Source organism: Trachemys scripta, chromosome 3 (assembly GCF_013100865.1).
Source record: "Trachemys scripta elegans isolate TJP31775 chromosome 3, CAS_Tse_1.0, whole genome shotgun sequence".
Classification (NCBI taxonomy): domain Eukaryota; kingdom Metazoa; phylum Chordata; order Testudines; family Emydidae; genus Trachemys; species Trachemys scripta.
Genome location: NC_048300.1, coordinates 147,518,456 through 147,534,140, shown reverse-complemented (window position 1 = coordinate 147,534,140; position 15,685 = coordinate 147,518,456). Strand labels below are relative to the sequence as shown.

Here is a 15,685-nt window from a genome sequence, read left to right as displayed (position 1 = left end):
TTGTCATAACTTCAGATACACTAAGAGTTTGGTTAGGGGATATTATGTCAATAAAGACCTCCAGGGGCAGCATGTCCTATGGTGTGCGTGGGCTCATGAGTTGACTTTTGTTTTTCTCGGTGGCAGCTCCACCCCAGCTTCTCCCCAAGGCCACACTCGGCCTCTTTCCCCAAGGCCCTGCCCCACTCTGCCTCTTTCCTTGCCCGCTCTGCCCACTCCCTGAGTGCCTCCCGCCCACTCCTCTCCACCCCCCTAGTCTCCCCCGAGCACCACTCACTCCTCTCTGCCCCAAGACGCCGCCTGCCCGCTGCTCACTTTTCTCCACCCCCAAAGCCCTCCTACCCACCACTTGTTCCTCTCTGCCCCTTCCCCCGAGGCTCCCCCCACAACTCCCTCACCCCCATGTCACTCACTTCTCTCTGCCCCCTCCCCCAAGGCCCCCCTGCCCACCGCTCTCTCCTTTCTGCCCCCTCCTGCCTGAAGGGTGAGTGGTGGGGGAGGGGATGGAGAAGAGTGAGCGGTGCAGGCCTTGGGGCAAGAAGCAGAGTGGGGGCTGGAAGAGGCACAACACAGGCGGGGCACAGTCCATGGGTGCTGAGCACCCCCTATTTTTTTTCTTGTGGGTGGTTGAGCCCCAGAGCACACATGAAGTCGGTGCCTATGTGTGTGGGTGCCTGTGACTCATGACCTGCCAAGTATTTCTGCTGCCAGAGCTGTTAGCTGGTGGCATAGGGACAGTTGCTGCCCAGGGAGCCTGCAGGCTCAGGTTCTGGACCTGCTGCTCCTAACACAATGATATTCTAATTAAAAGATTAGCACTATACGGTATCAATAAGGAACCCATTAAATGGATTAGGAACTGGCTAACTGATGGATCTCAAAAAGTAGTTGTCAGTGGAGAATAACGCTGAATGCAGATGTTTCTAGAGTGGTTCCACAGGGATCAGCACTAGGCTTGACACTATTCAACATTTTCATCAATGATCTAGACGTAAATATAAAATTACATCAGATAAGATTGGTGATGACACAAAGATTGGCAGAGTGGTAAATATCGATGAGGAAGGGGAAGTCATGTAGCGTAGTCTAGACTTTTTTGGTAAAATGGGCCCATTCAAACAAAACGTGTTTTAATGCAGCCAAATGCAAATATTCATCTATGAAGAATAAATGCAGGCCATATGTGTATGTAACAGGGTGTTGGCCAAAAGGCACTGACTCAGCCCCTGTTAGCTCAGAGCCTGCTAGCACAGCTCCCAGTAAGGGGAAGTGATTGGAGCTGACAGGCTGTGGCTGATTAAAGCCCTAAAAGAGAGACACCTGTGAGCTTGATGTGGGAAGGCCTATAAAGCTAGCAGGAAGGAAGTTGAAGGGGAGAAACAGGAAAGTGAGGAGTGAAGGCCTGTTGCTCCCAGCTAGCTGTAAGAGCAAGCTGTTCCCTAAGGGGCTACCTGACTGATAGTTAACTGTAAAAAGCTGTATATACATGGTGGTGGGAAAATACAGGGAAATAAAAGGGCACTGGTGTGTGAAAGTGTGGTCTCCAGCGAATTTGTACCGCGAGCAAGGAAGTGAACGTCTATAGTGTAGAATGGGAACTGTATCCTGGAAAGCAGTGACTCTGAAAAGGACTTAGTGAACAAGTAACCCAGTGCGATGCTATGGCAAAAAGGGATAATGTGATCCTTGGATTTTACCTCTGTATACAGTAATGGTGAGAATGGTACTGGAATAATGCATCCAGTTCTAGTGTCCACATTTTAACAAGGATACTGATAAATTGCAGAGAGTGAGGAAAAGAGTCACAAAAATTATTCAAGCACTAGAGATAATGCTTTACAGTAAGAGACTCAGTCTGTTTAGTTTATCAAAAAGAAGACTGAGAGGTGACTTGATTGCAGAATATAAGTCAGGGGTGCCGGAATGGGGGAGGTTTCAGGGGTCCAGGGTCCTCCCACTTCTTATGAGCCATGACTTCCGCGACCTCTGTGCGACAATCGCAGCCTTAATAATAAGGTATTCAAAAGATATTTATTTTTTCACACATTCAGTAGCAATAAAAAATACACATTTGCAACTGAATAGCTGCAAAACCTGTTGTTACTTTCAAGAGCCCTGATTTTTCAAGTGTGATGGCATTGGAATTAGCATACAGCAATGCAGGATTCAGATCCTCCACTGTCATGCCCCGATGTAGTAATTTACACATATGCAAAGCAGGTTCAAAATGCTACCAAATGAGAATGGTAGCATGTTACACCTATTTTGCATTCTCTTCATACAGACTTAAATCTCTAGATGGGATGCAGAACCATGGAAAATCAGGCTTAATATTTCTATTCTTTCACTCCAGTTGGTACTAAACATGTCTAGGCAAAGGGCATTGAAAGGACCATATAGACATAGATTCTAAGCTGGTGTAAATTGGTGTCTCTCCACTGATATCAGTGGAGACTGGGCCGATGTTAGTATGGCATGACAGTACGTATTGGAAATGATGGAACAATATCTAGGAAACCTTTTAACCTAACTGGCTAGATCCTCAGCTTGTGTAAGTTGGTGAAGCCAATGTAGCTACAATTTAACTACATCACTTTACACCAGCTGAAGATCTGGCTCCCCATTTTTGTCCAATTACAAATCTAAGAGTTGAAAATACTTTTGATATTGTATGTTTGCTTTCCACCCTCCAAATTATTTGTTTCATAGCTTTAAACAGTCAAAAATGCCTGAACCAAGGAGAATATTCTACCTTTCCTCTAATTTTTTTATGGTTGGTTTTCATTATCATTTGCATACTATATTATGACTAGAGCTGGGTGAATATTTTTCAGTGAAAGTAAAACAAAACTATTTGCACATTTGGATTGTATTGGGCAAATAGTTTCAGCGGAATGAAAAATATTGGAAAAAGTCTCAATGGTTCATTTTGATATTTTCAAAATAAAACATTTTGACTTAATTTTGAAACAAGGTTTCATTTCTGAATTTCGCTAGGTTTGTTTAAAAAACATTTTAAAGGGTAAAAAAACACCCAAACCAAAACATTCCCCTCTTTCCCCCCTCCCCCCAAAAAATATCAGGTTGAATGATTATTTTGTTTGTTTTTTGTTTTTGTTTTTGTTTTTGTTTTGGTGAGAAAAACTAAAACAACTACATGAATTTTTGAAACTGAAATGATTTTTTCTCATTTTTCAGTTTGGCCCCAAACCAAAAAATATTTATTTGCTCAACTCTAATTCTTACACCCTTCTCACTTCAGTCTGCAACTTTGTGTAAGTTTCTCCTGTGGGATTTTTACAAATAAATCACTGCACTGCTTACTATGCACCTTCTATGTACTAGTTGTACTGTGATATTTACCCAGAGATTATTAGCCATATTTTACCATGTCCTGATTAGCAATTTTCGCTAGATTTTGTTGGTATTAATGTTTATTTAGACAACCTAACAGGTAATGTTCTTGGTTTGAACAAAGTCCAGACTTTCCATAAACAATATGGTGGCATTTTCATTTCACATATTGTTGGTTCCTTTGTGCTTTTCTATTGTTTCCTCATACCAGGCTGCTTGGCGGTTTTATTCCACTGATTCCAGCCGAACAAACCTGACAGCCACCTGGCGATATTATGAAAGTATTCTTCCACCCCTCAGGCATGTATCAGTGCTATGAATGATAAAAAAAATCCATGACTTGTATTGGTTTACTAATCTGCTTTTCAATTTTTGTTTCATCCCCTGCTCCCTCTTGCCTTGTTTTTCTTTTTATCATATATCCTGCACGTAGTGTGTATGGCGTAGTTATGCGGCTGATGAGAAATCGGTTTCCATTGCTACCTGGAAGCCTCATTTGAAGGCCTTGCATACCTGCAGCCCTACAAAGTAGGTACAAATATGGCAGCTGGTGCTGTTCTTGATGTCTGTTCAAGCTTATAGAAAATTAGTATTTCTGTTTTGTTTGTCTCTCTCTCTCTCTCTAATTCCTTTCATTAAGGTCTCAACTAACAAATCTAGCTAGTATTATAGAGACTCCAAACATAGTGGGGATAAATAGAATCCATTTCCATTTAGCTATGAAATATTACTGTGCTAAAGTATTCAAAGCATTTTCTCACAAACCCTCATCGATCAAGGTTAATATTTTACTAGTATTCATGCACCGTGCCAGCTATGTTTAACTGTAATCAATACACACATTAATAATCACAGCCTCCATTTCCAAGTCACACTAATTCATCCTACTTACCAGGGCCGGCTCTAACTTTTTTGCTGCCCCAAGCAGCAAAAAAAAGCGCTGCCCCGCCGAGTGTCCCCCCCCCCTCCCCCGCCGAGCGCCACACCGCCAGAACCCCTCCCTGAGCGCCGCGCCGCTGGAGCGCCCCCCCGCCACCCCAAGATTGGCCGCCCCTTACCAGGTGCCGCCCCAAGCATGTGCTTGGTTGCCTGGTGCCTGGAGCCTGCCCTGCTACTTACTATAGTAAAGAGTTATAGTTAGTATTTATAGGGCTCAGACCTATTGGTTTCCACAGAATGTGCTTTCTTCACAACTCAGCGAATGGTGCTTACTGATTGACTGAAGAACAAACAGCTACCCTGGATCTTGGAATTTGGGATTATGTACCAGCTCCTCAACTGGTGTAAATCAGGTTAGCTCCACTTAAGTCAGTGGAGCTGTGCCACACCAGCTGCGGATCAGGCCCATAGAATTTTTGAGACCAGAATCAGATATATTTGAAAGCTCATGTAATCATTTATCCACTACTAGCATTGCCTGTTTCTCTAATTACATTGCTTTGTACCTAAACTACATTTCTCTGAGTAGAAATTTAAATTTCAGTTTGTTATCCATATTAATCTTTGAAATCAGCATGTTTACTTCTCCAGTGGCAAATCCTCTGTAAGGGAGCACAGGCAATATAATTAATGCGGTGACTGCTCTTTATTCTCATGGGTAGTATTATTCTACATTGTACTATGAGGCTTTAGAAACATCTGTGCTTCCAAAGTGGCAAATAACTATGACATTCCACCTCTTGGGAATGTAGCTTTTAGTCATAACTTCAGATACACTAAGAGTTTAGTTAGGGGATATTATGTCCTTGGATATACACACATGTAATCAATAGAATAAAATCATATACTGTACCTCTAATGTAAGAATTTGGCCAATAGAGAGTACATTGATGTCACAACTTGGATGAAAATTCTCAGTGCTTTGGCAGAAATTCATCTTTTAAGAGGAATGGTCCAAGATTGTTCAGTAGTTCTGAAAAATTTAACACAAGGCAATAAGCCACTGCCCCAAATTTGGGGCATATACTTTGGAATGGAGGGTACTAAGTACAGCTTTGAAAGGAACACAATGATAGCCTTGCATGAAAGGTGCAATAAAAGTCCTAAGTATTACTATTGTTGCTATTATGGCCAGTGCAAGAGACCAGCTGTTCATCTCAAACTAGTGTGATGAACACCCACACAACAATAAAGAGAAGATTATGTGCCAGATAAATTTAGCCAAAAAGGGTTGGCTGACTACAGAAAGCTGATCTGTGAATTTCAAAGAGTTGACAAGAACTGAGCCATAAGTGATCCATTACCACAAGTATTCATCCTGAATACTTCAAACTAAAAGTAGCTTTCAGATTAAAAGTTATCACCGAGTTCACAAATATTGATTTTAATAAATGTGAAATATTGTTTGCGACAAATAGATATTCAGGTATAGGGCGACTTTTGATTAGATGAATTAATATGAAGCTATATAAATAAGCTATATCCTATCTGAAATAGTTTTGAATGCAATTATAGCCCAAGAAAAATAAGCATAATAATCATGATTTTAAATAAATCCATTGCTGTGATCAGTCAAACATGTTTCATTACTGTAGATAACTTTATCAAATAAAAAGTCTACAGCTTTCTGTTATATATGTGTCACCAATGCATTTTGCCTAAGTAAGTGCTTTGCCAACTCAGTCTGCAGTGGTATGTATTAAGCACGTTATGCATGTATTAAGGTGACTGACAAGTTTATTTTTCAGAAATACTGTAGTTCTGAATGTTGCTTGAATGTTTTGTGCTTGCACTATAACCTGTGGATTTCACATTAATTTAATTAACACATTCATTTACAATTTAGCATTTATCTAACACCATCTGTAACTGAGTATTAACAATTACTATCTGCATAACAAATTTGTTTTTTCTTCCCATATCCTGACACCTGAAGGAAAGAACAAGGGGAAACTTCTAACAGGTTTGTGGTTTCCCTATTTGTTATATATTTTTAAATCTCCAAATTTTATAACGGGGTTTTGAATGTCTTTTGTACAGTTGGTTCAAAATATGTTGGCTAACACGAAGTTGTAATAGTTGGAAAATCATTTCTGTAAACTTCTATTACTATTGTCTGAAATCTCATTTTTGTCCTACCTTAGCAGCCTAATTTAGCAGAAATTTGCCTTCTTGTCTCCGTTTTCCCATGGGAAAATCTAGGGCACTACTAATCTTCATAGCCACAGAGCACACCCCTATTCTGAGGAAAGATCTCAGTTCTAGTTACTGCAGAATAATGACTTAAGCATTTTCTCCAGTTCAGAGTCTGTGGGCCAGATTCTGCCATAAGATAGATGGGCACAACTCCCATTGATTTTGGTGGAGTTGTAGCTGCATCTTTGAATCTGGCCTTCTAATTTCAGAGAATCCATCATCATTCTAACACCAAGAAGGGATCGTCTCTGGCTCAGTTGTATGTTAGTCAGCAGACGCAACCTGTAAATACTGGTCTTCCCCTTACTGACAGCTCAGATCCAGAGAGCAGAGTCAGAAAGGGGCCAGGTGGCTGGAAGAGTAATTACATGAGTGGTTCTCAACCTGCGGCCAAATCAGCACAGAGCTGCAGCCCATGTGATAGCCTCAGGGCCATAGAGGTAGTATTGGCTGCAGCCCACATAACACATTGCGGGCCCCATATGCGGCCCACAATGGTAAGTAGGTTGAGAACCACTGAACCACACCGTCCCAAAAACTAGAAATAGGGTGTTCAGGATTCAATTCTCCAGTACAAAAGTGACCGAGGAAGGAATGGTGGAGCTTATCTCAACACCTGCATGACACCCAAAAACATTTTTTTAAAAGAAATAAAATATAGTCCAGAGCCAAACCAGCCCACAAGTGCAGCTGCACATGGGACATATTACAGTCCTGTAATACTTATGGGCTGTGGAGCCACATTTGAGGAATTTGGACATCCCAATAGTCTAAAGCATGAAAGTTAGGTGAACTTGTTTACATGGGCTTGCCATCTCCCTAGTGGCCTTGCAACTTGCCACTTTTCTTTCTCGCTTTTGAAGCTACAGAATTCTGATTCTTCTCTTGATGTGCATGTAACTCCTATTACCGTTACACACATCCCTCTTGAGGTCACTAGATCCATTCTAAGATATCCATTACATCCACTTTATTTAGTCTGTCTTTCACACATAACCAGCTTGATATTGTTGTCAAGCTTGTGTCTTTTCATATATAAATGTATTCCCGCATTGAGCCCGCTTACAATTTACTCTTTTTATACTGAACAGTATAACATGTCATCAAAACTCTACAAACACTATTCATACTTCCTTTTTATTTTTAACAACAGTATTCAAAAACTGATTTCAGATTTTATAAAAAGACGTTAGTAGGTGTGGCTGGTCATTACTTATCCCCTTACATTATTTTCTCAAAAAGAATGATTTAGACAAAAGAGAAGGGAATTATTCCCACCTTGACAGGTGAGCATTTATACACACAGTTCCCTTTACCATAAATAGAAGTTACACATATAAATCCCTAAACATCAAGATAATAGTATATCCTCTGATTAAGATAATGGTTCATATTTTTAAAGTAGTCTAGGGGATTTAACCATGTATCTTCAATGACTTTTCATTGAATTAATACTAATGGAAGATGTGTGGCCATATCCCCTTTGAAAATCTCAACCAATGTTTTCTGTTATTCCTATTGAGTAGGTTTCAAAATGCACTTTTTTGCGTGGCATTAAAAGACTTTGCAACAGCTTAGGCCTGGTCCCCACTAAGCCCCCACTTCGGACTAAGGTACGCAAATTCAGCTACGTTAATAACGTAGCTGAATTCGAAGTACCTTAGTCCGAACTTACCGCGGGTTCAGACGCGGCAGGAAGGCTCCCCCGTCGATGCCGCGTACTCCTCTCGGCGAGCTGGAGTACCGGCGTCGACGGCGAGCACTTCCAGGATCGATCCAAGAACATCGATTGCCTGCCGCCGGACCCTCCAGTACGTGAAGACGTACCCTTATACACAATAGCATGTCAAAACTGAATTTTCCCAAAGAAAAAGAAATACAATTGAAAACTTCTAAAGATTATCAATCATTTTTAATTTTTAACTGATATCTTTGACTTTAGTGTAAACCCTGACCATTTAGTGCCTTTTTAAGTGAAGTTAAGTACTATGTTGTTGTCAGTGGCTGTTAATAGTTCTTACAGTGTTGTATGGCTGTATGTTTACATCAGTTAAAATATATGTAATGAATGTGGTGTTTTGCATTAAATATGTAAATGCAGTGTTCTGCAATGCACTTTCTAGAGTTAACTATCCTCTAGTCTTTAACTTCTTTTTACTGTGATGCTGAGTGACTTGCATGTGATGCTATGTGAACTAAATAAATGGTGTCTTTCTTTATATTAAAATGTATTTGTATTCGCACTGCATTGGATTGCTTTGTGAACATGCTCTTTCTTCTTAATTCTGTTTTAATAAAACAAACAAGAAATGTTTGTCAGTTTATCTGAAAATTATTTTAATTTCTTACCTATTAAAATTAATTTTGGACATATTATAACATTTTTCATTCATTAACTCTGTTTGGACCTAGAACCTTTCAGTGTGTGGCTAAGTTGTCACTCTGTGTTTGGAGGATAGAATTGAGCCTTTGAGCTATACATGAACATTAATTTTGCTAAGGAAATGCACAACAGTTTATATTTAGTATTTCTAAATATTATATAGAAGTGCTGATTTGCTTTTTCTCTTTTATAAAATTAGACTATATTTTTTCTAGTATTTTCTGTAAAATAAATTATTCTGTAAATTAGTGTTAGAATTCTGCAAGCCATTTTAAATCTGAATTCCTATACACTGCATTCATATATATGTGTAACAATTTATTCATCATGAGTGAAATTCACCCCTGAGCAGAGGACTAGCACAAGGTCAGTGCAGAACATTTCACTTAAGCCCTATATTCAGACCTTACAGGAGCCTCAAGTTGTGCATAGGCCTTGTGATGATTCTCTCTGCAGGAAAGTAAATTTCACCCAAGTAGTGTAGGTTTTTATTATTCTTTTAAATAGAAGTACTAAATAGTGGGCCTGATCCTGCATCCATTAATCTAGCAATAGTCTCCATTACAGTCATGGGAGTTTTGCCTGCATAGGAGTTCAAGAAAAAGACCTATTATTACTACTCATTTTGATTGGTTCTTTCAAATGTATTATATTTTGGAATCTCCATATACAATATTGTATTTGTTTCTCATAGCAGATTTAAAATTAAGCAATTACCTTGTTTATTAGTTTTGCCTCCACCGTTGTGAAAAAAGAATTGTCAGTGATCTGGAACCTGTCTTGGCTTAAATGGAAAACCTAACTCCTTTCCTAGTAGTGGAATGCTTAGTAATACAAACCTCTATTTCCCCTCACTCCTAGTAAGCTTTGTAGTAATAAACAGAAGCTCTTCAGGATGTACAGCTCTCGGAAACATAGGTATCCAGCATCCTATCTATTCACATGATATTTGAGAATGCCACTAACATCAGGTGCATGATCAGTTTACTTCCCCTTCTTAGTGCTTTACAATTTCTTACTTCTCCTAGGGTCCTTTCTTGATTTTTTTTTAAGTGCTTGTAATTTTCCCTGTTGCTTGTTGCCTGCCGTGCTGTATTAATACAATGGCGATAAAGTGTTGTATATTATAGTATAGTGTGTCAGCACCTCAAAATTCATGCAATTGACAACTGCAGAGTGCAGCACACATTGGCTTTTCTAAGCCTGGGTACCCTCTTCCGCCTGAGACTTGAACTTTTGGAATGTTTGATCCTATAAAGAGCTAAACCAGTTCTTGGATATTTGGATAACTACATTTTCCTAAATCCAAGAGGATTACTGCAACAGTGGAGGCTGTGTTCCCATGTCAAATAAATGTTAATTAGTGGGGAATACTAAGGTATCACACACTAGGCTATTTCAATAACTTAAATTTACAGTTGCTACTGAGAAGAATTCCCTTGGAGACAGTGCCTGAATCAGTGCATTATCTACAGTGTAGAGGACTGCAGGCTAAAACAATGGTTTGCTTCAACTGGACTCTGTTGACCTTTTTATCTCTTGCCAAACATGGTAATTTCTAGCTTATGAATCTCAGGGGAGAATCCTCTGCTCTATGCCAAAAATTTGCTACATCAATTTTTTTAAAGTTTTTTTTTTTAATGATTTCAAAAAGTCATTATAATCTCAGACTGAAATTATAAAATGAGCAAAAATATAGTTTCTATTTGTCCAGAGACTAATTTGAAATAAATGCACTATTTTTCAACACCATTCACAAAAAGCTTCAAATGCATTCTTTTAAAATTCCATTACTGCATAGAAATCTAAACTAAAATTACTTCTTGGAATTCTTGCCTACGCTCATAGAAGGTACAAGGTATAACATCACCATTCTTGGGTTCACACTTCTAGCATGAGGCTGGTGGAGAAGTCTTACATCTGAAACTTCTAGGGCTGGGTTATCAAATATATGTTTGGGCCTCAGGTTGATTTCAATCGGAGTCATCAGGCTCATAAAGTAATTTGGTCCATTAGAGAACATTGCTCACTACCCCTCCAGTGAAGTCACAGTGACCCCTAGTGACTTCCCCCAAGCAGTTCCGTCATAAGTGAAGGATAGAAAATAAAGAATTTGGGAAAAATTAAAAGGACTACAAAGCCCTATGCAAGAGAACAGTTCATGTGTATGTTGAGCAGCGGAGTCGGGGACTAAGTGGGTGAGATGTTATAACTAATACCTTCAGAGTACAAAAATTAAAGAGAAGTCATTTTCTTTTGTCCAAAGGTTCCATTTGTAACTGATCCCCTCTCTTAGGGCAGGTCTATATTACCGCTTAAGGGCTTGTCTTCACTGTGGGGGTAAGTTGACCTAAATTACACTACTCCAGCTACATGAATAACGTAGCTGGAGTCGACATAGCTTAGGTTGACTTACCCCAGTGTCTTCGCTGCACTGCATCGAAGGGAGACGCTCTCCTGTCGACTTACCTTAATCATCTCAGGGAGCTGGAGTACTGGGGTTGACTGGAGAGTGCTCTGCTATCGATTTAGCGGGTCTTCACTAAACTCGCTAAATTGACACCCTCTGCATTGATTGCAACAGCATCGATATCCCTGTCGTGAAGACCAGCCCTGAGTCAATCTAACTCAAAGGTGTGAAAAAGCCTCTCCCCCCGAGCAATGCAAGTTTTGCACTGTCCACACTAGCACAGTGCAGCTGCGCCAATGTAGCGCTGTAGTGTAGACTTGCCCTCCAAGACTTTAAAGCTCCAGTACTATAGCTAGAGAAATATACAGAATTCTGCAACGGGCAGCAAAAGAACACAGTAGGTCCAAGAAGATTACCATTGTCAAAGTCAACAAATAGAAAGGCATAAAAGATTGAACAGATAAAATATAAGCAACAAAGAACAAGTCATCCCCCCAAAAAGAACAAAATTGCTATAGGGTAGGGGATAATGGGGCTCATTCAGGGTCTGGACACTTGGACCCTGATTCAAAAGATCACGCCTCTTCAGGACAGCACTTAACCATTTGCTTCCCTGAATCAGTGCCTTAAAGTTTTTGCCATCTGAGTCAGCATTCAGGTTACAAGAACCCTTACATGGAGGCTAAGAGGACCCTCAAGCACTAATCCCAGAAAACTGACAGTCCACAGCAATGTGTGAGCACACGCCACAGTCTATCCCATCCAGTTTCATGATGTCATGTTTGTCTCTACTGGACATCAACAGGATGGCTTTCATTCAAGGTACTACATCCATGACATCTTTTAAAAAAATGAGAGAAAACAAATTTGTATTAGTATAAATGAGTTGATTTAGCAGCAGTAATACATACTCTTCATCCAATTATTTTTTGCTTGCATTTACTGGGGTAATAAAATATAGTCCTTATCAATCCTTGTTATGGCTACCTTATCAATTTTCTGATCATTTAAATTAATGTAGGCCAAAGTGACATGTCCAGAAAGTTTTTGCTTTATAGGGTTTCTCTAGAAAATAATGATTTGATTTTCTTGCTTGAGTAATAATTAATTTTTTTTACTTCTGAGTACAGCAAATGCCGTATATGAGGAGCACATGTACAGAGATAGTACCCATAATAAGAAATACATTTGCATTATGTAATTCATTCACGCTCGTGTGAATACACTGTGGCTATTAAATGACTGCCTCCTAGATTACATTCTCATGACAGTTTATAAACAAAAGTTACTGAGAGTTGAACAGAGCCTTGAACTGTAACTGTTACTGTAAAACAAACCTTAGAACTTGCTTTTCTTTCAGATTATAGGTTCTGAGGGTCTTTTGTATTCAATACACTACAGGATTTAGTGTTCCAGGTGTGATTAATATTTTGCAATGGAAAGAGATGACATTTCCAGTATCATCCCATGTTTGTTTCAAAAATTGCTTACTTTGGGCAGGGGGAGAAGGGATTAGATTGAGAAATTTCAGAAACAAGTATTCTTTAAAGGGATATAACATGCCATATTTGTCTAATGAAGATCTTTCTACTGATGTTTTATAGCATTCTTGAAACTGACCTCATTATAAGCTGCTCAGCATGTGCTTTGCTTGCCGCCTACTGCCTCTCAGCCAGTCTCAGCTGTATGAGACATAGTACGATGCATGGACAAAGATTGTCTGATTATCTGAAAATTTCACAACCTCAGAAGCTCATGATTCCATTTCATATAGTTACATATGAGAACTCTGTCTTTTCAGAATATAGTTTGTTAAACAGGTAGACATGGAACAGTACATTTTAATATTTCTTTTTAGTTGCAAAATACATTTCTGTTCAAAACACTTCTTTTTAGTGTCTAACAGTAAAATACAGGAACCACAAGGAAGCAGAACAGGCTGCATCTCAGTGTAATGAACAACAAGCAGATAGTCTTTGCCATGACCCCAAAAAGGTTTATTGCCACTGGAGCACCATGTCCCTTTTGCTAGAGTCAATACATTCACACAAGGCTCTCCTATGAGTGACCTGTCATGGATTCGCAGGGTCTGGTCTATGTCCCAGCCTTTAACTGGTCTCCTTAGGAAAATCCCATTAGTGTGCTTGACTCCAAGGATTCCTACTGTTTCACAGGAACAGGCCAGTGGCCTCCACAACTCCAAAACTAGGCCTTCAAGCCCCACCAAGCCCCCTGTCTCTCGATGGCTGCCTGCAGCAATCCAGCTGAGCCAGACTCCTGCCAGATACTTTCCCCCTGCTTCAGGGCACAGTGCTCTTCAGTAAATATCTACAGCAGCACCAGGCCGACTTTTCAAAATAAAATAACAATTTATTAGTGACCTGGAATACAGAGGCTGAAAGTCTTTTGGGTTACTCTGAGAGATGCAGATTTAGGACAGGTTTCACACTGGGGGGAGACAAGCTGTTGCCATGCCCTATTTCCCTAAGGAGTCCTCCTATCTCCTCTGTCCCATTCCCTTTGTCTCTAAGTCCCCAGTGAGCTTCCCTGTGTCTGTGAACCCTGCTTTTCTTAACATAAACACCTGACACCTTTGTGTCTTTGTTCTCCAGACACAGCCATGCTGTGTGCACACGTTCAGCTACTTCTGCAGCTAGGAGTTAATCTTTGGTTGTTGAGATTCCCTTGCCTCAGGAGGATCTTCCATTCATCTGGGTTGAGTCCAGCCCAGTTCCTAATGGTGCATTCCTACTACCCCAGATGGCTACATGGCCCAAACACCTTATACCTCCTGCTCAATTCCAGGAAAAGCAATTTAACCCCTCTATATCCAGTAGGTAACAATAGAAAAACAGATGGGGACACACACATTGTTCATAAAAATATTACAGAAAACTCCCACATTTGTTATATAGCCACAATACAATTGTGTCTGTCAACCCCTTCCCTTGCAAGAATAGGATCACTGTGCAGGAAAACTTTCCCCTTGTATAGATTATTGAACTTAATCACGTATATACAACACATCTTCATGCCTCCAAACTACTTACACAGGTTCAAAGTGGATTACTCCATTCCGTTTCCTATTTGTGTCCCAGATGTAAAATAGTGACAATGAATAGTTCAAATTATAAATAAATAAAGAAATAAATATAGAAAAGTGTTACATGAAAACAGCCAGAGTGATCGAATCAAGTACATTACATAGCACATACAAACATGAACAAAGCTGGATTGTACATTTTGTAAATTAGGAGCTCCCAAAATCTTACCCATGGGTAAGTAGAAGGGAAAAGTCACTGGCGCATGAAGAAAAGCATTCTTCCTGTAGCTCTCCCAATGTACAGGCCACCTTAGATCAAGCAGTCCCAATCACTAGCATGGCCAGGCTATTGCAGCTGACTAGTCCTAAAGTACCATCTGCTAGTGGCTGTTCCAGCTGATCGGTTCCCAGCTCAAAGACAGGAAATTACTTTATTAAACATACAGTATAATATCACATTTTTGTGAATCAGCCATCACATCAATAACATTTCTGTGGGGAGGGTTGTTCATTTTGGTTTTTGTCTTGTCCAAATGAATGCTGTAACAAAGACTTCTAAATTTATGTGATCATTAATAATGTGTATGAAATGTTGGAAAATGTCATGACTTGAAAATGCATGAACATAACAATAACATTAATCTTGCCTGTTTAAAAAACAAAAACTACATGGCATGCAGAAATAATAGAACAATTTGTCTTGTTTATCTGTAGAGATGATCAGAAATGCACTGAGCTGGGCTGTCTTACATGGAAATATATTTGTAATCATCTAAAATTTAAGTCCTAACCTTAAAAGTATGTCTGTAAGGTTAAACCATTATTACTGGATTACATTTTGTTAGATTTACTATACACTATCACTGCGATCACTATACACTATCAATGATAATGTCTCTATAGAATTATACTATTTCAAATGAGCGTTATCCCAATGAATGAATATATTCCATGAAACACTGGTTAAAAATCTACATTGTGCTATCTTTAGTTTAGTTGCTGGAAATAAATATATCTATATGTCTATGGCATTACAAAGGAAATTGGAATGAATTAAATATGAAATAATATATCTTTCTCTCTTTCACAGCCAGAAGTTAAGTTTTAAAGAGCGGGTACGGATGGCTAGCCCAAGAGGGCAGAGTATTAAGAACAGGCAGGCATCAGTTGGAGATCGACGGTCACCAGGTACTGACGTTACTGCAGAGAGCAGCCCAACCAAAGTGCAAAAGAGCTGGAGCTTCAATGACCGAACTCGTTTCAGACCTTCACTGCGTCTGAAGAGTTCTCAGCCAAAACCAGTGGCAGATGGTAAGATATTTTTCATGCGTATTTTCCATTATGCCTTGTCCCCATGTCC

The 15,685-nt window shown here is 39.6% G+C and overlaps 1 protein-coding gene across 1 annotated transcript in view; it reads left to right on the top strand.

Moving 5' to 3' along the window:
• The window catches only part of KCNQ5 (potassium voltage-gated channel subfamily Q member 5), a 519,022-nt gene that overhangs the window by 470,109 nt on the left and 33,228 nt on the right, over positions 1-15,685 (top strand). Inside the window, exons 8-10 of the mRNA XM_034766208.1 lie at positions 3,788-3,882; positions 6,230-6,256; positions 15,416-15,636. Coding sequence (XP_034622099.1) covers positions 3,788-3,882; positions 6,230-6,256; positions 15,416-15,636 — 343 coding nt within the window. The remainder of the gene's footprint in view (positions 1-3,787; positions 3,883-6,229; positions 6,257-15,415; positions 15,637-15,685) is intronic.